Here is a 23,054-nt window from a genome sequence, read left to right as displayed (position 1 = left end):
GGGCACATCGATGACAGGAGGAGCAAACCCGAGTAAAGAGCGAGGCACTTTGGTGAACTGGAACGCGCTTTAACGAGGATCACGAGTTGCAGAAGCGAAAGGACCGATAAAAGAGAATGTGTAAAGTAGCAACTAGGACGAATAAAGATGAGATGGTTTTACCTCGACGGGGAAAATGATCAGAAACGGATTTATTCCGGTAGTGTTTCCCGTATGCCGACATTTTAATGGTTTCTATTGTTGACTCGGATTCCTCCACATCTCTAGTAAGATTTAGACTATTTTCTTTTCCCTATCTAATAAAATCGCAACGTCGCGACTCGATTATATATAAGTATAAGATTATATATAAGTAAGATTATATATAAGATTATATATACAATTCCTACGTTGCGATTTGATAAGATTAAAGCGAATTTAAAATGCAACAAATAAAATGAACAGCTCGTTCCAATGTTTTATAAATATCTCTTTTCTTATAGGAAAATAGAATATCATTTAAAATAAAGATACAGCGAGAAAGAAAATAATACCTGAGAGAAATAAAAATAAGATTATTTGTATAGCTTTCAGCAGAATTATTCGCGAGAAATACAATTGAGAAGTACGAGCGCGAGCAATACGAGCGATACATCACACATTTTAAAGATAAGAAAGATACAAAAGTGCATAGAAGTATGCTAATGTGTTTTAAATCATGATAATAAATAATTTAGATATTTTTTTTATATAAGGCTATTTCAAAAAGAAATTTAAAGAAATTTTCGAATTCGAATTACAGATCACCGCAAAATTCCTAGATCATTCCTAAGAAAAAGTTCGACTCTGTCGTTTTCGTCGCGGAGATATAAAGAAACTTTGACGGACGAGAAAGGAGAAGGAGAGAGAGAGAGAGAGAGAGAGAGAGAGAGAGAGAGAGAAAGAGAGGAAAGGAAGAAACACACAGAATGAAAGGGAGGATGACATAGAAGGGGACTAGAATGGAGAATTGGATCAACGCAGGCGCAAGAGCCACCCCATTCCAGTGTACGAAGCGTCACGACGCCTTTTCGCTTCATTCGGCGTCCGAACGCCAACTTAATATGCGGGATTGCGCGACACTCTTCGACACATTTCTACCCGATGTGAAACGGCTGTGTCGTTCGCGAAATAGAATTGCTAGCAAAGCGAAAAAAATCGCGGTAAGATCGAGGTGCGAGTGCGATAAGTATCACGAGGAATTAAGACAAGCAGGGAAGGGAGATAAGCGCGACACACACAAACGTAAAGCGAGCAAGCTGAAATTAACGTCCAAGGTAATTTTAGCCGGCGGCATTTCCGCGATCAAGAGCTCGCCTAGTGATCGGTTTAGGTGGGGGCGGTAATTCGATCTGCAAGCAGCGAGGGAAGTGGAAAATTGAAAGCGGAATGTTTGTGCATCTCTTCATCCGGATTGGCGATAATGCTCGTTTCGTGCTCGAACAGTTATTACGCTGTGCGTAGAAAAGTGTTCCTATGGCACTCGAGGATACTTCGCTATAACAGGGTGCGGCAACGATTACTAGTAACTAAAGCATCGTTCCTACACGTGTCACTGGCCGTACATGTCACATGACTCTGTGGTCCTGCACGCGACACAAAAATTCAATTCGCTCAAAGAAAAATCACAATTTCGCGAATCATCGTGGAAAAATGGACATCGACGCGGCCAATTTTTAAAAAAATAGAATAATCATCTTATCTTCCTGTCTATTGACTAATAAAATATTATTAAATATTAACGTTAGATACGCTTAAATAATCTATAATAATCTATATAAACTGTTAACATTAAAAATTTTATTTTTTTGTTACAAAAGATAGAAATATAAACTTGACGTTTGTCGTATAAAAGCGTATGACATTGTTGATGCACGAAATCAATTTGTATCTTTTAAGTACTGAAACATAAGCTTCAATAATGTGAAATATAAAAGTTGAGGGTAATTGTATATTCACGCTGGATACGTAACGTCAAATCGCACAATATACAATAACAACAGCGAGCGTTTAAATACTATTATATTTCGGCGTTTTATTGTCCTTTGATAATGATAAAAGATAGGAAATGTGTCGTAGATTATTAGAGATACGTTTGACTATGATTGTTCAGGTTAAATCAAGAGGGTCCTGAAACGCGTGATAACTTTATCCTTCCCTCCATCTCTTCGCCGACAAGAACAAATGGTCTCAAAGTTATCGCGCGATTTCTTGTTCAAAGAATGTAGAAGAATTATCATATTCTCTCGATATTGAATCAATAAAGGGCGATTTTTGTCTTCTTCTTATCGAAAGTGATTCGACCATGATTGTGAAATAAACCAAAGATGTGTATAAGCAGACGATGGAATAATTCGATTATCTCCATCATATCGTTAGGAAGACATCAAAAGAACCAGGACGTTTGTTCTTCCCGTTTGCAGTGAAATGTGCCAATACTTCCGTTTATGAATGTTATCTTAATGTAGAAATCCTTAAAAATTGAATTAGTTAAGTAATTAGTTAAGTAAACAATAATCACTGTCACATAATATTGTAACTTGTGTGATAATTGTCTTCATTAATCTACAATAATCTTTTAATCGTAACTATAATATTGATAATGATGATCAATATTAAAATGTGTGTAGATCATTATCGACAATGTGCGTAATATATTTGTCGTTCATTAATGTAATTTCATGTGATAGTGATTACGGCAAATGGTTATTCTCTGTCGGAAATTTTAACTCCAATTAATCTCCTTACTTACAATTTACTCCAATTGTGCAATGTTCTTCGTTAAAAAGACTACAAAAAGACTATTGTTGTAAACGGTAATGATTCAGCCAAAAGAAATCGGAACTTCGAAGCGCGTGAAACAAGACGAGTTCATCGATCCTTCGTGGCCCACGGAAGTGCACTTTGCTCGCTCGCAGGATCACTTCACTTCAGTCAAAGATGAATGATTCCGGCTTGAACTTCACGTCTGCGGCGCCTACAGAATCTACAGGATACGAGTGCGGCCCGGACTTGGAATCCTTCCACAATTGGTACGCTCAGGTACACGGCTGGGCTAGTTTGCTGGTATGCATATTCGGCTCGATCGCTAATGTTCTCAATATCGCGGTGTTGACGCGTCGCGAAATGCAATCGCCCACCAACATGATCCTCACCGGTCTCGCCGTGGCCGACCTCCTCGTGATGATCGAGTACATCCCCTACGCGATCCACATGTACCTCTATAAACGATCCCGCAAGGACACCTTCACCTACGGCTGGAGCATTTTCGTGCTGTTCCACTCGAACTTCGCTCAGGTGTGTCACACGATCTCGATCTGCCTGACGGTTACCCTGGCAGTCTGGAGGTACATCGCGGTGGCACACCCGCAGAGAAATCGCGAATGGTGCAGCGACAAACGCACCTTCCTGATGATCGCCTTCGCCTACGTGTCCTGCCCGATACTTTGCATACCACTTTACATCAACACCGAGGTGAGATCTCAAGTGGAAGTACTGGACGAGTGGGGAATGAGCGTGAACCTGACAAAACTCCAGCAGACGACCAATGGCACGTCTCTCGAGGGTATGACTAATACCACGCTGTACTTTGTAAAGCTCACCGAGTCTCCTATCAGCAATGTTCTCAACGACATCAACGTCTGGATCTACAGTGTGGTAATTAAGCTGATACCATGCGTGGCATTGACCGGATTAAGTATCAAGCTAGTCAAAGTATTGTTGGAGGCAAAGCGAAGGCGAAAGAAACTCACTACGAAGAACACCGCGATCAAAATGGGCAATGGCAAAGAGCACACTTGCGAGAAACCCAAAAAGAAGAGAAAGGCTAACGATAAAGAAAGACAGACTGACAGGACTACGGGGATGCTGCTGGCGGTACTCCTGCTATTCCTCCTCACGGAATTGCCGCAGGGCATTTTAGGATTGCTCAGCGTAATAGTGGGCCCGAGTTTCTTTAAAACGTGCTACATAATGTTGGGTAAGTTTAGAATGTGTCAATGTTAGTCATGAACAAATATTTAATTGCAATTATTTCGAGAAACAGCTAAAATATAATTTAAAATTTTTCTAAGTTTACTTTTTATTTCTGATCCGACTTAAATACAACAAATAAAATTGATAATGTTTCATGAATTTACATGCAAGGATTAAGCATTTGCATTAAAATTTGCATTAAAATTGCTTAAGAAGCATATTTCTTCATTTACATAATTGATTTTATAATTCAGTTGCTTTATACTCAAAAAGAATAAAAACAACAAATGAATCATGCGCTATAGTATAACGAATGTGATATATCCTTACATAATATGTAAGGATATATCACATTCGTTATACATATCACGAAGGCTAAAATTTAATATTTAATTAATAAAATCTGGTCTGATTTAACAGACCAGATAATAAATATTTTATTATCATTATTGTGATAGTGATTATGCAAGAATCAAATTCTGGATAATACGATGATACTTATACTTTTATTTATTTTATAATATTATTCACTTTATAATCGTGTATTAGCTTCATTTCGATTATTCTCAATTTTAATAAGTTTTTGTACAATAATAAGAAGGATGAAGATTTTAATGAAGTTGGATAATGAACAATATTTGTAGTATTGATTATTGATGCATTACATAACTATTATATCACTTTGCAGTATCATTTCTAGATGAAAGCTTTAATATGAAAGCTTTAATATGACTGTTGGTATAATTCACGTGCAGAATTATTGACTCCCATTATGAATCACATTATACATCTCCATTTGAAAGCATATTATAAACAAGACATCATTGAATTTGATAAGAATTGATATTAAGCTATAAGTCAACGAAAAAATTATAATGATAGAAATTCACGCTGAATGCATAAAAACAACAAATGAAAATTGAGTACGTGCGATTTAAAAAAAGGTGTAAATTCAAATCTCAATGATAAGTCTCATTATTACAAATCTCAAGAATTTCTACGGATTTTGTGAATTTGTCTGCTATTGAGACATCTCGTTTGCGAGAGCAAATTATAAATAGAAAAATATACTATTGCACTTGACGTTTACGATAAAGCGTATAAAACTTCGATCGTAAAAGTTTTTATCAAGAATAAAAAGGTCATAGCGCGAAATATGACAGTTTGATACTTTGTGTAAACAAGTTTTAATAAGCGCGATCTTCAAAAAAAGAAATAACTAGAGTGACAATTATTTCATGAACGCAAAACTTAACTATTAATGTTCTTTTCTTAATTGATACAACAATTGAAAGTTATATAATATACATTTATATACTTAGAAATAATATTTAAATGTTATCAAAATAATATAGTGGATTCATAAAATTTATTATAAGATCTTATATTTATTACAAATTAACGCAAAACTAAGGTTTATTTTATAATGTTGATTAACTTTCATAATTAAAAGTTTCTTAGAAAAGCGATTTCTTACAAATGAGGAATGCTATCTAAATTATATATAACGGTCACTCTGGTGAAAGATCATACGATTAATAATTAATGTGCTTGATATTATGATGTCTCATGCGTGAAATATGAAATTGAGGCAGAAACAATGTTACGCAGATCAAATTATGCATTTCACGAACATTAAATGTTTACTTTACGTCACCAGCATTTTCATCGTCGTCACGTTTAATCTGCATTTTACATCATCATATATTATGTCGCACTGAAATTGTTACGAGATGTGAGTGGCTGAAAGCATGGTAAATCCTTTTAAAAGCAATATATATCAATATATTATGTCAATTATAACTTATTATGAAAACTACATTAGCTATATTTTGTAACAACGTGATCTCTTATCATACATCATATTATATTATTTTTATATAAAAGTAGCTTAGCAATAAGCACTTCGAAATTATTTTTAATAAGTTACGCGATTTATTAAATTTATCACGAAATTATTGGAATAATCATATCTTATGTAAAAAGATAACAAACGGAAATGTTAATTTATTAATGTTAATTTTGTTTCCTTTGCCACACAATAAATTACAAGCACAAAAAATCAATATCTCTTTTTTATCATGTAAATAGCCATGTCGTAAAATTATAGTATCGAAGGCGAGAAGATTATCGCATTGAATGCTGCATGCGACAAATCTTTTCCACTATATAATCCAAACGTAATATAATAAGGTCTTTTGGCTTCGTTGAAATATTGAATCAGGAAAAAGGACCAAACGTTTGTTGCTGATGTCGAAAATTCAAATATTTCAACAAATATTTTATTCTATATGAAATTTCATACATTGAAACGAAAAAAAATGTTTCACTAATATATTATCATATATTAAATCAATCTGTCACCTATTTCAAAAATTATGCTTTTTATAATTCGAAGGGAATTGCAGTAACTGAGGGTAATTTATTTTTTATTTTATTGCATTATTCTTTTTTAATTTCACGTGCCAATTGTGTATGAATTTTATAAAATAGTTTGAATACCTTCGTAAAATAATATCTTATTTATGTATAGGATGTATAGATTTATGAATGTACATGCACATGTATGGTATATATATATATATATATATATATATATATATATATATATATGTACACACACACGCGCGCGCGTGCCATACATACATAATAAGTGATGCTTTATTATAATTTGGGACGATTCATGAATTATGGTCACAAACTTTCCCCTTTTTCCTATATTAGCAAAAAATAAATTGAGGATCTATGGAAAGAACGAAAAAAATTACATCAAACAAGAGATAACGTCAGATAAAAATATAAATCTTCATTAATTTTATCGAAGATATATTTTATGTTCAATCATAAAAAGATACAAATAATTTCATTAACTTAAATATCCATATTTTAGATATAGAAAAATCATTATACATTCTAAGAATATAATGATCTAAGTACTAACATAAATTAAAAGTGTAAGTTTTTAATTTTCCAAGATTTTAAATGTATATATTTGAGATTGAAAAATTGAAAAATAAAATTTGGGATTTCCAAATATCAAAAAGAATTTTGAACACATTTCACGTTTGTGAATCCTGCGAATGACAGGCAATTTTATGATTTTATGATTTTCAGTTGGATTTATCTATACCGCCTTGATATGCAACTAGTATCTAGTAATATAGTTCCGTTACATTTGTTTTCTATCTTCGATTCGTTTGTGTTCGATCTTCGATATTCTAATTAACACATGCATTTTCATTAATATTGAACAAATGTAATCTTCGAATATGGCAAAAACAAAAGCCAACATTGTATTGTGTATAAGCACGATACATCAATATGTGCGATACGCTACTCACTCCTCGAATTAATCATATGATTTTAAATGCAAAACAAAATTCTGTGTTCATGTTCTTCTTTTTATATAGATAATTACTAATAGATTATTGATATTAATAAGAGAAATGTCAGTTAAATAATTTCAAATTTTTTCAAATGTTCTTTTCTGTAATTTGTGTTTGCATCTTTGCCAACAATTACTGGCTTATGCGAATATTTGGAAATTTATTAATTGTACATCTTATTTAAAGTTGAATTCCTCTATATTTTAAAAAGAAGAAAACAAACAAGTAATTAAATTAACCGGTCCACCTTATTTTCTTATCTTTACATAAGGGATCAAAAGTTATATGTAACCATTCCCGCATAAAACAATCAAATTAAACTTTTGTACCCGGAAGCGTAGTAAGTAAGTTTACTGAAACTAATTCCACGGTGATCTGCTCGAATATGTCGAGCTCACAATCTAGTAAGCGAAAATATATTCCATTTGCTAGTTCATTAGCGCAAATGGAATATATTTTCTTTCATCATACATAGCATCAGATTCCTACGTATTTGAATTTCAACACGTATCAATATTAGATATGGGGAAAGTTGACATGAAAGTTTCACATCGCTTACTATTCAAAATCATATTGCAAACGAATAAATATCTTTATAGAAGTATTGTCTCTAAAGTACATCATAAATACATAAGTACATCAAATTTGGACATTACTGATACTGATACTGATGCGTTTTTGTCGCAATGAAAAAAAAATTTACGCTATATATAATTATACATGTTTGCCGAAAATTTTGTGAAAACGATTCGACATCACAATAATGTGTATATAATTAAAAGAATTCTGATAAAACGCTAAAAAAGAAGGCCTACAAATTATTTGTTAAGATAATTGCACAAACAACATTGAATATGATCAGCGATAAAAATGAGAATCTACGTACAAAACATAAATTTATTTAACGCGTGGCGTATAAATAAAAATTCCAAGTTAACTTTTAACATTTGTACGTGACACGTGGCATCTGTAAAGTTACCTAATCAATTTCAATTGCACGACATTATGACAAGTGCGATAATAACTCGTAATATAGTTTCCGTTGCTGCATTTATATGGCATTTGCTAATGTTAACTTTCTCGTAGTTACTCATAATGACCGGCCACATGTTATCGGACGCGTAAAACACATTGCGACGATTCACATTGAATACTTCCATTCCTATTAGTACAACATTAACGAGCGGTTCGCGTTTCGTCACCGATAACGATATAAGTAATTTCTTCAACTCGCCTGACTGCGCTATAAAACGCGTAATTTAAAAATAACAACAAATGCTACTACACTTGCAATAATAGTTGAAAACGGCTGGAAATAGTTTTGCAAACGTGCTTGTGAATGCTTAAATATTACTAATATTACGTTTTTTGTATAACTTTTGTATAACTGAAAGTATCAGAGTTATATTAGAAACTTAATTAACAAAAACGATTAATAATGCAAGATTAAAAAGCAAAAAAGGTAAATACGAAATTCTTTTGCAAAATAGCAAACTTTAAAATTCAATTCTTTCTGTCGGACCACCTAGTGTCGCTAACATCTTTAATGATAACAAAATCTTACGAAAATACGTGAATAATAATTCGTTAAATATAAAACTTATAATCTGATTCTATGATCTAGAAAAAGAGTAAAATTTTATTATAAAAGAATTTAAATTTTATTTTTATATAAAACTAGAACATCCTTCTTTTCCGAGGAGCTAATTTTAAGGAATGATATAGAAACAAGGCATGAATCATCTTCAGATTAAAAGGATTTCATAAAAATATGTAAATAATAATTCGAAATTTGATATTATTTTGATGACAAAGTAATCTTTGGTGACCAAAGATTAAATACACTTAAGGATTAATCATTAAATAATGATTGTTTTAAAAAATTTTTAATATACAATGAGTATGAGTAAAAATTTGAAAATACATTATTTGACGTGACGTGATATCATCAGCAGAAAAGTTAAACGTTAACGAGGAAGTTACTGATTCCGCAATAACTCGGAGTGACATAAACGCGACATCACGTCGCGCATTATCTCAACACGCTATTGGGAATAACGAGTACGACATAGCGCATGAAGGATGGTCACAAAAGAGAGAGTATGACTCATGAATAATAACATTGTTCCTTTTGTTACATTCGTCAATAACAAACAATTGACAAAATTACGAGCAAAAGTCATATTGGTTACATGATACAATCGTGTTTTCACGCCGCGCGTGAATGAAAATATACATTTCGTATATATATATATATTTCGCATATGCTTCTACACATAAGCCATGTATATTTAGATTTGTCGATGTAATTGACTTATGATACATGAAACAATTTAAAACATTTTTGTATATTTCCTCTTTCATTTCCTCTTTATATCTTTCCTCTAATAATATACGTTACGTTAATACGTAGTTGCTCTTTTATTTTGTATTATTAGAAAAAAAAAATTACGTAATAGATTATTATAGAGTTGATTAAATACAATACTTTCAAATATGTTAAACAATTTTATTATTAAAATGATCAGTTATGATATTCTTAGTAAAAATATGAAATTTAAAAATTGAGTTTAAAACAAAAAACCATAATAATTTAATGTTCTACTGATTATCATAGCTTAAGAAATGTTTTTAAGTCAATTTTGCAAGATTGTATTCAATGTGATGATACAAACCTTTTATTCATTTATCTAGCAAAACAATCTTGAAACAAATTTACTGTTGTATAATGAACAATTTCAATTAATGAAACTGTTCGCAGCAGAAGTTAATTAAGAGGACTTCACTTAGAAGAGCCCGATTCCGTGAATTCGTTCTTGTACTTTTGCAGACAGTAAGCAGTGTAAGATTAATCAAAGTAGTATATATATATATATATATATATATATATATATATATATATATATATATGTAATGGTACGTGTCTATGTACTAAATTCTGTACAAAACTTAAGACTTTGTAGAAGACTTGTAAATAAAAAATTGATGTTGGTATTGTCGAGAAGGGACAAAAGCATAAAAAAACCTTAACTTTATTATGCATCTTCTATGTTTTATGTGTCTTATGGGAATAATAAATCTTAATGTGATCGCAAATAATAAATTCTAATTTTAAAAAATATGAGCACAGTTAGTAAACTTTCGATAAATTTCTATTTTCTAACTTTCTACTTTTATTTATTAATACTTATATAATAACTAATAATAATTTCTACTTATATTTATTAATAATTATTTCAACACTTTTCGCAACAGTCATCAACAGTCAAAGCTTGACAAAATTAAATTAGATTGCTTAAAATTAGATTACTTTGCAAGAAAGTATGATTTAACCAGGAAGTAGTCTTGACATTATCTATGCATTAAAATAATGTGTCAAGTTTTGATATATATAAACAGTGTGTCAAATAGCGTTGATTGATATGCTTTCATCCGGAAAAGTAATTTTAAATTATTTCGACATATTTATTTCATACATTTTTATTTACTTTTAAAATAAATAAATGTATAATCGGATCACATCAAATGTTGCATCGAATGGAATCTACTGGTTTATGAACATACGCGTTATTTCTATATCAAAAGTTAAGCTATATTATGGGAATGCTTCCTAATGGAAAAACAGTACAAATATAGATTTAATAATGCCATTATTTATAAGCAGAAATAAGAAAAATATGATGATATACAGCATTTATTTGCATATATATATATATATATATATATATATATATATATAGTAGGTATATAATAGATGTATAATATTTTATTAAACATTTACTTAATTTTTTAAAAATTACAAGTTTACTTCAAAATTTGTAATAACTTCCTGTTATAAATATCACATATATGTACACATATCGAAATTTTTAAAACAGAGAAACAAATATTTTTAATTAAAATTAAAAGCAAATATTTTAAAAAAAGTACTTAATAAAAGTTGAATATTTCCGTATGAAAAATTTAATACTCAAGACCTATGACGCTAAAAGCATATCGATTTTCAACAAATGTCTAAATCGTTATAACACAAATATCTAAACCGAAAATGTTATGCTTATATCATCATTTCTATCTTAATAAACTAAAGATACAAAAAATATTTTCTAATTGATGTAAATTTGATTTGACTCAAATAATAAAAACGTTAAAATATTTATAGTTTATATGAATTTATCTATCTTGTAAAAATACTGGTTATTTTTATCTATTATTTTTTTATTTTTAGTACTAAATATCTTAGTAATACTAAATCAAAATTAAATTGAAAAATTTTATATTTTTGAAAAAAAAAAATATATATATATATATATATATGTGTAAAAATTGTTTAATTTAGTCTATATTAATTTAATCGTCTTTAATACAATATCAATGCGAATTCAATTATTTTCAATCAATATTAATATTATCTTTGCAAATAAAAAAAGTTAAAGGTTATATAAGGTTATAGCAGATTATATAATCAAAGCATTTATAAAAATATGACGATAATTCCAAAAACCCACGCATTCACATATATAAACCGATATAAATTTTTTACTTTCCGTGTATACATACATTCGCAATTATATTTTATACAATGAACTATTATCTAAATTATTTTCCATTAACTTTATGCACTTCATCAAATTTCAATGAAATATTTTAAATATCAAATATTGTTCTCGTAATTTATAATTTAATAATAACTATTATAATTATATTCTGACTTTTCCAATCAGTCTTAACTTCAAAAGACGTCTAATTTGATATTTAACTATCAAATCATGTTGTAGCATTCCAAAGATATCAAAAAATTCTAATGAACAATTCATTTTATTTTTTCAGAAGTTCAACAAAAAATTCTTTTCAGAAAGACCTCTGTAAAGTTCTTAAGAAAATGTCTCATATAATCCTTTATATAATTTTTGTATATTTTTTAAAACCATATTTCGGAAAAAATCTATTGTCAAGACTTTAAAAAATAATCTTTTTTTAAAACATTTAATGTAAAACACTTTAATAAGCAGATAGACATTTTTAATTTATACTTATCTTTTATACTTATCTTCCTCAAAATATTTGAATTTTTCATGAACGGGCACACGTTTCATTACTAAATCACGAATTATAGAACAATATTTACCATTCAAAATGTTTATATATGTTACATAATTCGTTACTCACAATTAAACGTTATGGGAAAGTATATCCATACACGCGAAACTAGTGGAAAATGATTTGGAAAGCTATTGAGATTCATACTTTTCGCATCTCTCGCATCTTTCGCTTCTCGTCCTTCGCATATTGTAATATAGAAGATTATGCTCGTGAGCGAACGGAAAATTCAAAGCTAAACGTGCGAATATATAGTACGGCAACATTTAACAAACGAACCGAGCTATAATGAGGCACAAACATGTCGGACTTTACGCTTGACGTCTCGCATTCTATTGCATGGTTATCAAGACATCGAATTGAATCTTGAAATAAAAGCAGCGAGAGAACAGTTGGCGAGAATGAGAGAACGAAGGAGAGAACGAATGAGCAATTTATCTTTCCAGTTCGGTTGTTCAGAATCAGAAGAGGGTCTTTTTGATCATCAGAATCACAAGAGGAGTGCCCTGATAGATTTAACGCGATGAAGAACGCGTATAGAACCATCGCTAGGGATTCTATTCGTGGTCTTTGTTCTTATAATTCTACTGCGCTGATTGAGGATCACTTGAAACACGCTTGCCGAGCGTCTCACGAATCCCATTGAATGGGAAGAAGACTCGTGCTCGTTGTCTTTCTCTCTCACAAGGACAAAAACAATCGTATGAAACAGTAAGAACGTCAGAACTTGAAGACGAGAAGCACGCTATGGAACGCCGTCGTTTCCTGGGAAATGGCACGCAACCCCATTAAGAGCTCACGGAACTATCTAATTACATAAAATATGAGATCGTTGCCATCTTTTTTTATCCCAGCCAATTATTAATACATTTTCCTCTAATACATCTGACTTGAAGAATTGAGTGAAATAAAAAACTCCATGAAAATTACGCAACATTATCGTTTTCTGGAAAATGCCGTACAATCTCATTAAGATGTTACAGAATAACGTGATTATATGAAACACAATCTTGCTGCTTTAAGAGTTCGATGTTAGGTGACTTATTATTAAATAGTTTCCATCTGATGAATTTCAATTGGAAAATTGAGCTTTATAAAGATAATAAATCAAATCAAATAATAAATCAAATCATTTTTTTGCTTTCAAGCAAAAAAAGTTTCTTAACGTCAAATCATTTCTTTAAATTAAATAATAAGTAATTAAATTAAATAAGTAATTGTTAATCTCTCTAAAAATATAATCTTGTATTATTCAGAAAGCATGTTTGTTTGATTTGTATTACTAAAACGTATATATGGAATTTTCAGCTTAAATGTAATAAACATAATCCATTAAAGTAAATGTTTACTTTTACAGATCGCTACTAATGTGATAAAACATCTCTCTCGTATCTCTACGATGCTTCTTATTATAAGATAAGTAAAAACAAATGCCAAATAAACCATTGCAACTTTTCATGCTGCTTTCATTATTTAAAAGTCGTGCTATATTTATTGTTTAAATACGATAAGAGATTTCGAATACTTGGCTATTTCGATACAAAAGATTACCTGGAGATTGCAAATAAAGTATATCTGTATTGGAAAGTATTCGACGAGAATATCCCTTGTCCCATTTTCTTCTATTTTCACACTTCTGAAAACAACGGCGATGTTACCGACTCTTACTCGACGAGAATCCTGCGGGGTATTTACTTAACGTTCGATACTGAGATGCACCGTACTTATCACGCGGCACCAAAATGGAATGGTCAGGATAATGACAAAGGATACCTATATTGTAAGTGAAGTCTTATTTGACGTGCACTCGTATTAAACTTGCACTCTATTATTACTTCTATTATTCGTACTCCCCTGTGGTTCTCGTTATACTGCAATAACAAGGGCTTTTTGCAGAGTAAACACTGATGTTGCGTCGAATTGTGTGTATAATGTGGAATAGCTAAATACGGTTAGAAGGTTAGAATACCGTAATCAAAATTAAATATGAGTATGAAAAAGAAGAGAGAGAGAGGCAAATTGTTATAAATTATAATTTTTTATAGTCCTAAAATCATTGTTCTATATATTCTATTTTTTCATACGTATTATTTAAAGAGCCAAACCCAAGAAATATGTCATCGTGACTGTGCGCACTATTTTTTAATCAAATTTAAAGTGTATACTCTATATAATATATACAGCGGACTCTAATATATACAATATAGTATAGATATACATTTTTAAGATATGTACGTATATATGATATATGTTAGGCAGGATGTAAATCCAAGGTAAAATACCACATAAAAGTTCGCATCAATAATCTCATATTGAATACGCGGGGGTACTTCGTCCATCCTATTCAAAGTACGGGTATCACAAAAGTTCCCTATTATTTTCTCCGACAATCGTAAAAAGTCACGTTAAACGTCGCGTAAAACGCGGATCTGGGCAAACGGCATACAATTTGCTGGGACCATCTGCAGCTTGTGGTTGTACATCGGGATACACGCGGATTAGTCGGGAGAGGAGGGTAATTTATATCATCGTTGGTAGGACCGAAAGAGATCGAAAAAGAATGCGTTCGCTATTCTTGCCGCGCAGCATGGTGGAAGGCCGTTGGCGAAGAGATTTTTTTGCTTACCGAGATAAATGGTCGATTTGTCTCAGCAACGTTACGTACAGCGACAGCAATGTTGTATATGACGCGCGAAGAAACGGCATTACGTAGTGCATAAGCGATTACGACGTCGTTGCAAAAATCGGATCGCATTTACATCAATCTCACTGACTTGACAACAGGCAGCAGGCGATGTTGATTTATTTCGTAGATGTAAAATCGTGTCACGTAGTGACACATGGTGTGGCAAAAGAAAAATTCTTATTTAAATTTAAAATAATGTGTGTGTGTGTGTGTGTGTGTGTGTGTGTGTGTGTGTGTGTGTGTGTGTGTGTGTGTGTTATTTTTTGTCACTATTACAATTATTATTATGAGATCAAAAAAGATAGGTTTATATTTCTTCTTCTTTGTAAATTTTGCAAGCTTTAAAATCTAATAAAATAATTTCTTTTCTAAATATCTTAATGATACCTGTCCAAAATCTGTCCAAAACATAAAAATTAAGGTTTTTAAAAATAAGAAAATGTTTAAATGATCAGAAAATGTTTAAAATGATATATTAATTTGCATATTATATTAAAATTAAGAGATGAAAAATTGTTATTGCTATTAATAAGCTTATTAATTCTACTGAAATGAAATGATAAAAATATATTTATTTTGTTCAAATAAATAATCTTTCTTTGATAATATTAATATACATTTATATTAATATACATTTGCATACTTAAGTTAAAACGCAAAAGTTCAAATATTTACAATGCAATTTGCAATGCAAGATTAAATGTAATTTAGTAAAAATAATAAGCAGATCATATAAAACATTCAAACGTTCTTATGAAAAGCATATTATTTCTCTAAATCTGATTAAATATTATCAATAATTAAGAGAACTTTGTCATAATTTAAAATTATAATAATATATCAAAATCAATTATTTCTTGTAGCTTGTTTGATCAATACTATTCGATATTAAATTTAATATCAAATCAATATGTTATACAATATGTTAACATTTATATGTCATTATGTTAACATTTAGATCGATGCGACACATACAATGCGAATTAAATCGTTTTAAGCCAGGTCGCTAAAATCACTGTCACAGAGATCAAGATTTAATGAGTGCTTGGATATTCATGTTTTTAAATATAACATTCATCACAAAATGTGTTATTTTATTATAACAAATACAGATTATAAAAATTCGCATGATGCGCATAATGTGACATAAAGTTTAAACATTATAAAAGGATCACCTAGTTATTAAACTTTGTGAAATACCATGCAATATCCATGATTTATGATAACGGCATTATTATTTAATGAAAGTCATGTTATGTGTTCGAAATTTATATATTTCATTGTTCCGACGAAAGAATTCAAGACGGCATGCGGAAATTCCCATTCAATCTTGAAAACGTGTCGGGAATATATCTATCGAAATGCATTTCCCGCGTATAAAGTGTTATAAAATACTTGGTATTACTTATGGCATTCCCATATCGGACGCCCCTCGGTCGCACGGAAAATTCATGTTCAAATTCATTCCACTTGTCTATACGAAAATTATGAAAAGTTTCGAGAAACTCTAGTTCCGATAAACTCTAGTTCCGAGAAACTCTAGTTCCGATTATTTTTAGTTCTTGCGTCTGAATTATTAAATGTTTGAAGAAAAAACAAGGCTGCACTTTCTTTACAATTAATAAATAAATAGAAATAAAGGATGCAAAAGAAGAAAGTATCAAAATACGAAAAGAATTTAGTTTTATGTTATTCTAGTTGCAAATTGAGTGTCGATTAAAGAGTTAACAAAAATTTTTAAGATCTTTTTCCTTTATCAAAAATAGATATGTACTAAACAATCAAAAAATTAAAGTCGGAACCTTCTAAAATTTCCTTTCTTTTGATTCAAACACTTACATATTAAATTTCCAAAAGTTCGAAGATGTAAAAGTTAGAAATTTATTAGGATTTTGCTAAAATCTTTTCTGAAATTTTTTTGTAAAGGCTTGCAGAAATGTTACATTTGCGCACAAGAAGAAAAATTTTATAAGAAGAAAAATTTTAAGAATTTTCGTTAACTCTTTAATTGACACTCAATTTACAACTAATATAACGTAAAACTAAATTCTAAAGTAAAAAAAAATCTAGTTGACTAATACACACACGATCACAAAAAAGCGTCTTAATTTTCACTAAAGATTCTTTTAAATTTTTCTCTTTTATACCAACAAGAAACTTACGTGCCAAATTCCAGAAGCAAACTTCTCAAAAATTTACTCAAAAGTTCAAAGAGTTGATGGAAAAGTTTGCGAAGATAAGTCATTCTCGGCAATTTTCAACTTTTACTAATCAAGTTTGTTTCTTTTCTCGACAGGCGATGTGATAGACATTCTGACACTCATAAACTCGGCCATCAATTTCATCCTGTACTGCACCATGAGCCGACAGTTTCGCACAACTTTCAATCAGTTGTTCTGCAACCGATGGCGATTGATCGGCAGGTGGATGGCGGTGCCGCATCAACCGATGGAGAACAACGGGCACACCGGGACCAATCACACAGTGACCCAAGTCACCCAGGTCTAGCGTCGAAGAAATCGACGGACCTTTTGCTATCCGGTGTAAAGAGCTCGCTGATTAGCTTCCTTTTAGACACGTGTACTGCAAGCCCGCGAATAGAAAGAGGGTTTTCTGATCTTTCTCCGTCCGCCAACATGGCGGTAAGCAAAGAGAGGTGAAATTTATTTGCTCGCTACCGCCACCGGTCTTAATTGCATCGTCGTAGCCAACTTTACAACGCCCGGGGCATCTTCAAGCCCGTTCCGCTGCCCCGGACATACGACACACCAAATGTGTAACAAATATTTGCTTCAGTTAGTTGGCGAATCGTTATGTTTTTCCAACATGTGTTTTATTTCGATATTTTGCATGTTACTTTGTTACATTACAATCAGTCAGCGACTGCCGTCAAATTGACGATACGCACAACGGTTATACTTAAAAACAAATGTTGTGATATGTGCAGACACTTATAAGTCGTCATTAGTCATTTAAATGCCTAATCGTACCTTTATACTCAAGATAGCTTCATTTAGAAAATTATCAATTTTCCAGTGGTAATATAAATAATTATAAAATTTGCGTAAAAGAAAATAAATATATCAACAAATAATGTTTCTTATTTAAAAACACACACTTATTATAAATTTTTAATTTTAACAAAACCTGCAAAGACTAGAATATTATTCCGCAATAAGGCTACAGTGTACCATCCTTAATGTTATGTATATTTTAGAAAAAGTTTTAAAGTTTATATATAAAGATTACCATGGAATATAAAAATATTCCATAATCAACACATTATATTCATGATAAAAAGATATAAGAAAATTTTTTTACATTATTTCCAATTTCCATTAATTCAATGTGCGCTCTAATATCTATTTATGCTGTTAAAATAATCATTTTATATTTTTATTCATTGCAAATTCTGTTGATTTCTACTTTGGAAATTAGCATTATTAATAATTACATTGATCTTATATAGTAAACACAGCAACATTTTATTTATATTTTATATTATAATCAACATTAAAGATGATAAAAAACTAAATTAATTACGCTGTGTCAAATAAATTTAATAACACAGCCTAGTTGAAACATAAGAAACGTGCTTATTAAATTAAGCTTAAATTTTTCAAAATTTGCAGGCAGAGATCATTACGATGCATCGCGAAGGCTGCAGTGCAGCATAATTTTCTACAGGAAATAGAACATAACTAACTAACTTAACTACGTCGTAAACAGTTAACCAAAGGCGTCATGCTTCTTCAGAAAATGCAACAGTAGCGAAATCTTTAAATAGTAGAATCTCTTAGTTATGTAGATTAGTGTTAGCGTTTGAATAGTTATCTATTTTGTTATTAAAGATTTGAAAAATCTTTTTTACATGACAGTTTTAAAAAATACTATTAATATTATTTTAATATAAGAAACTTTTTATTTATTTCGGTTTTACTTGCGATATATTTTCATTTATTTGCAGGAAATGTTTTAATAATCATAATATATCTCGAGAATATTATTAATAGATTTCATGAGAGAGAGAGAGAGAGAGAGAGAGAGAGAGGGAAGGAGAGAAAATGATGCTTAACATACAATCTTGTTTAATTCTAAAAAATGTGTAATTTTCATTGAGCATTCACATTTAAATGTCACATATTTGCACATATTAATTTAAAAATATATGTTCGAGATGATAAATATAAATAATAAATTAGTTTTACATTCAAATAAAAATAAAGGATTTAAAGCTCAAAAAGTAGAGTAATTAAATACTCGTTCTAATTTCATATGAATTAATGCAAAAGTTGACATACTGTTTTTACCGACTCACAGACCGGATAGACGACTTTATCATGGAATTATTCGAAAGCCAAGCTCGTGAAAACGAGCGCAGTGATTAACATAATTAACAATGCAATGCGAGATGTAAAATTTGCGTCGCCCAAAGGACAGTCTTGCTTTGCATTCACATTAAAGTAGTTGAATATTTAAAAAATCTCCTGGAAGCAACTTCTTCTCCTTTCTCTCAAGTTAAATGCAAATTACATTCGTAATTTGCATTTTATCCTTAAAAGATAACAAAAAATCAAAGTATTTTTCTGTGAAATGCTATCTTTGTGCCTCTTTTTATGCGAAAAACTTTTTACGACAGATCTTATTAATTATTATAACTAAAATATTAATGGTTCAGTTACATATACATACCAATCATGTTATGACGTACATGACTTGTTATGATAGTATAATTGTAAATATAATTGTAATATTATTAATAACCTTTTATCATTAATTTTATTATTGCTTTTTATTATTTATCATCTGTATCACCAATATTATCATAAATTTTACTCAAAAGCAAAATGTGTTACATAAAATGTTAAAATTTGACAAATTTCTTATAACCGTCTTGACGTTTTGGCTTTTTTTATTCATTGCTTTATAATGATGTTAAAAATACAATCACGAAAAGTATTGCATGTTTTCATAATGTTCTTTTTTTTTTTTTAAAAGTTCTTTCAAGGTAATTTCGTATCTGGGAATATTTAATGTACATTTCAATTGAAAACTTTTGCTGAATAATAATAAATCGGGCTGTTTGATAAAATTTTGCAAAGCAAAGCTTTTGAATCTCGGCGCGTTATTAAAATTCGAAATATCAAAGAGTCCGAGAACAAATGGGAAAAAAGTGTCATCCGTTCTTGATTTTAGAAGCACACGGCACACGCGCAACAATCAAATTGTCGCGTTTGCAGTCTCTCGCGCTTGCGTTTATTGCACGTTGGATGTGCTCGATACTTTTATCGATTGCGAAAGACCGCAAAAGCGACGGATTACGGAATAAAAATCCGTGAATTGCGTCGCCGCAATAAATTATAGCTTCCTTAAATCATTCCGTCTGTTCGATAAAGCACTCTTAGACCAAATCGCAGCAATTACTATGCGACACAGGGAAATCTTCACGATTAATCCTTATTTTCTATTTGCGGCAAAACTTTATCGGCTGTGTACTGTCGCACGAACGCATAAAGTTTCTCGTTAAAGTTTGATTTTTATTTATTTGCGCCCGCCCACTAGCGAGCTCGATAAATTGTCGCGGTTGCGGATTTTATTTCTGCAGGCCTTTCTGACTTCCCGATGTGAATTCTTTACACCGCAATCATTTTCGACCAGCATTATCAACAGGCTTACTTTTGCGAATATTCTATTCTTATTACTTTTATTTTTAGTTTTATAATTATTTTAATAGTATCTTACCATTTATTCCATTACCATATATTTTTTAATTATACGATTTTTTAATACAGCCAAGATCCAATTATTATGTTCGTAAGAGTATGCAAACTAATATAATTTGTATCTAATTTTTTCATCTATGTAATATATTTTACGATAAAGAAAGAAGAGAAAAAAATCACTTATATAATAGTAAAATAATTAGATGTTTTTAATTAACACATATACTTAGATATTGGAGCGCAAAAATCTAATAATACAAAAAAATTGTACTATACCGCAAATCTGAAAAAAAAAATTTCTTAAAATTGAAAAGTATTATATAAAGTATTATATAAAACTCGAAATTAAATCAAAATTCGATATTTTAAGCTTTTCTCTAACAAAATTATATTCAATGTTTTAATTTTATTCACAAGCTAATTTATCACGCAAAATACAAATAATTTCCTCATTTCGATAAAAAAAATATGTGATTGGAATGGAATGATCTATTACATCCAGCAAAATGGTTGAAGCAAATCTTCTTATGAGATAAGTAATGTCCTCGTTTAGTCGAAATGAGTTATACGATAAGTATGATATAGCGATAAGCTAAATTCTCTTCGCGTTAGCAATGGAACAGAAACATTATCATTCTATGCAATCTGGTAATATCAAGTAGCTTTAGGCGCTGCAAGTAACGTTTCCCTTTCGTGACAGAGATTCATTAAAAAGAAACAGCAGATGGTTATTATTACATAAAAAAAAAGAAAAAATCAGCGCTGATATTGCCCTACGAATGTGTTGTTTGTAGCGGATAGCAAAATGTTCGTTGATCTCCTCACAAAGAGAATTGATAAAAAACGATTATTATTAATGAAGATTACGATTTATCGATCGATATGATTAAATATGATCTTCGTAATCCGAAGTATATTGTAAATTACACTTTTGGAAAAATCTATATATGTACATTACATTCGTTTAAAGGAACATGTTTCGTACTAAGAAAGTGACGTTAGGTTGGAAGCCAATTATGAAGATCAATTGGGAGATTCATGTTTCTTGAAGCCTTTTGACAACGTTAACAAAGGCAAGCGTTCCCCACTTTCAAAGACGTCGCGTTGTTGATCCCAATACTTTGTTTCGCGTTTCTCAAAAGCGAAACCGTATAAGGTGTACATAGATGCGAAATAGGATTTCGTAGGAAATACGAAACAAGATAAAATAAATAAGTGAGGATGAGAAAGGAGAGACAAATAAATGTAGTAAGCGGGTGAGTTTTTCTATCTTACAATGAAACAAGATAAAATATTTGTTAAATATTCTAGCGAATTGTCCAATCTAACGTCATATATATTTATTAAACGCGAAATTGTACATAGCCTTCAATTATATGTAATTTGAATATTTTATTTAACATAAACCATTCTAACTATTCTTTTAATTTATAACATAACCAATTCTTTTATTATGAATACGAAACGTATGAATACGAAGCTTGTATAATATTGAGTTTGTAACTTTTATTAATTTAATTATGTTGTATTATTATTGATATTATAATAACGTGATATATGTGTCACTGTAAAGTTAACATAATGTAAGATCTTATATTTTTATTGCATTATGTAATAGTCGTTACCTGAACATGCCAATTTCTATGTTATATCTAAACATAACAATATGGAAATGATAAATAATTATTAATCCGTTAATTATAAATTACATTTAAATTAAAAACATATATTTATATTATACATATATTTAAATTAAAATTAAAAATGTATTTTGAAAATGACATGGCGGTAGTTGGGAAGTAAGAATAACCAAGAATTAATATCTCGCCGATATTCTTATACTCGTACAACGACCATATAATTAATAAATTAAAAAAAAAAACTTATTTGTAATATTCTGTGTAAAATTATAACATATCGAATTTTTAATAAAATGATATTGTTTTCAGGAACACGTACTACTTACTTTACATCAATATTACATTGAAATGCCGACTGACTAATTACAAATGATTACTTGGAACGCTGTATGAAACAATCTTTTCACTTTTGACATTAAGTCACTATATACATTATTAGGTCAGTATAAAGTATACGTTATCTCTCGATATGTTTAAATAATTTTAAGCGCGAGCAAATATCGCTTTTATCGGTTATTTGTTTCCG

At 30.4% G+C, this 23,054-nt stretch overlaps 1 protein-coding gene across 2 annotated transcripts; it reads left to right on the top strand.

Moving 5' to 3' along the window:
- The first annotated feature begins 1,041 nt into the window (after positions 1–1,041).
- LOC105433795 (Myosuppressin receptor 1) lies at positions 1,042–22,840 on the top strand. Of its 2 annotated transcripts, none has more exons than XM_089076175.1 (2): positions 1,042–3,997; positions 13,837–15,719. In XM_089076175.1, the coding sequence occupies exons 1-2, from the start codon at positions 2,959–2,961 to the stop codon at positions 13,845–13,847; spliced, it is 1,050 nt and encodes a 349-aa protein (XP_088932301.1). In that variant the 5' UTR covers positions 1,042–2,958; the 3' UTR covers positions 13,848–15,719. The 2 variants fall into 2 exon arrangements, with proteins under 2 accessions (XP_088932301.1, XP_011647539.2); XM_011649237.2 differs by lacking the exon at positions 13,837–15,719 and adding an exon at positions 17,462–22,840 and having other exon boundaries at positions 1,043–3,997.
- Positions 22,841–23,054: the final 214 nt, after the last annotated feature.

This window comes from Pogonomyrmex barbatus, unplaced genomic scaffold, assembly GCF_055798465.1.
Source record: "Pogonomyrmex barbatus isolate J1 unplaced genomic scaffold, ASM5579846v1 scaffold2, whole genome shotgun sequence".
Classification (NCBI taxonomy): domain Eukaryota; kingdom Metazoa; phylum Arthropoda; class Insecta; order Hymenoptera; family Formicidae; genus Pogonomyrmex; species Pogonomyrmex barbatus.
The sequence above is the reverse complement of the archived record's forward strand: the minus strand, read 5'-3'. Positions and strand labels throughout refer to the sequence as shown.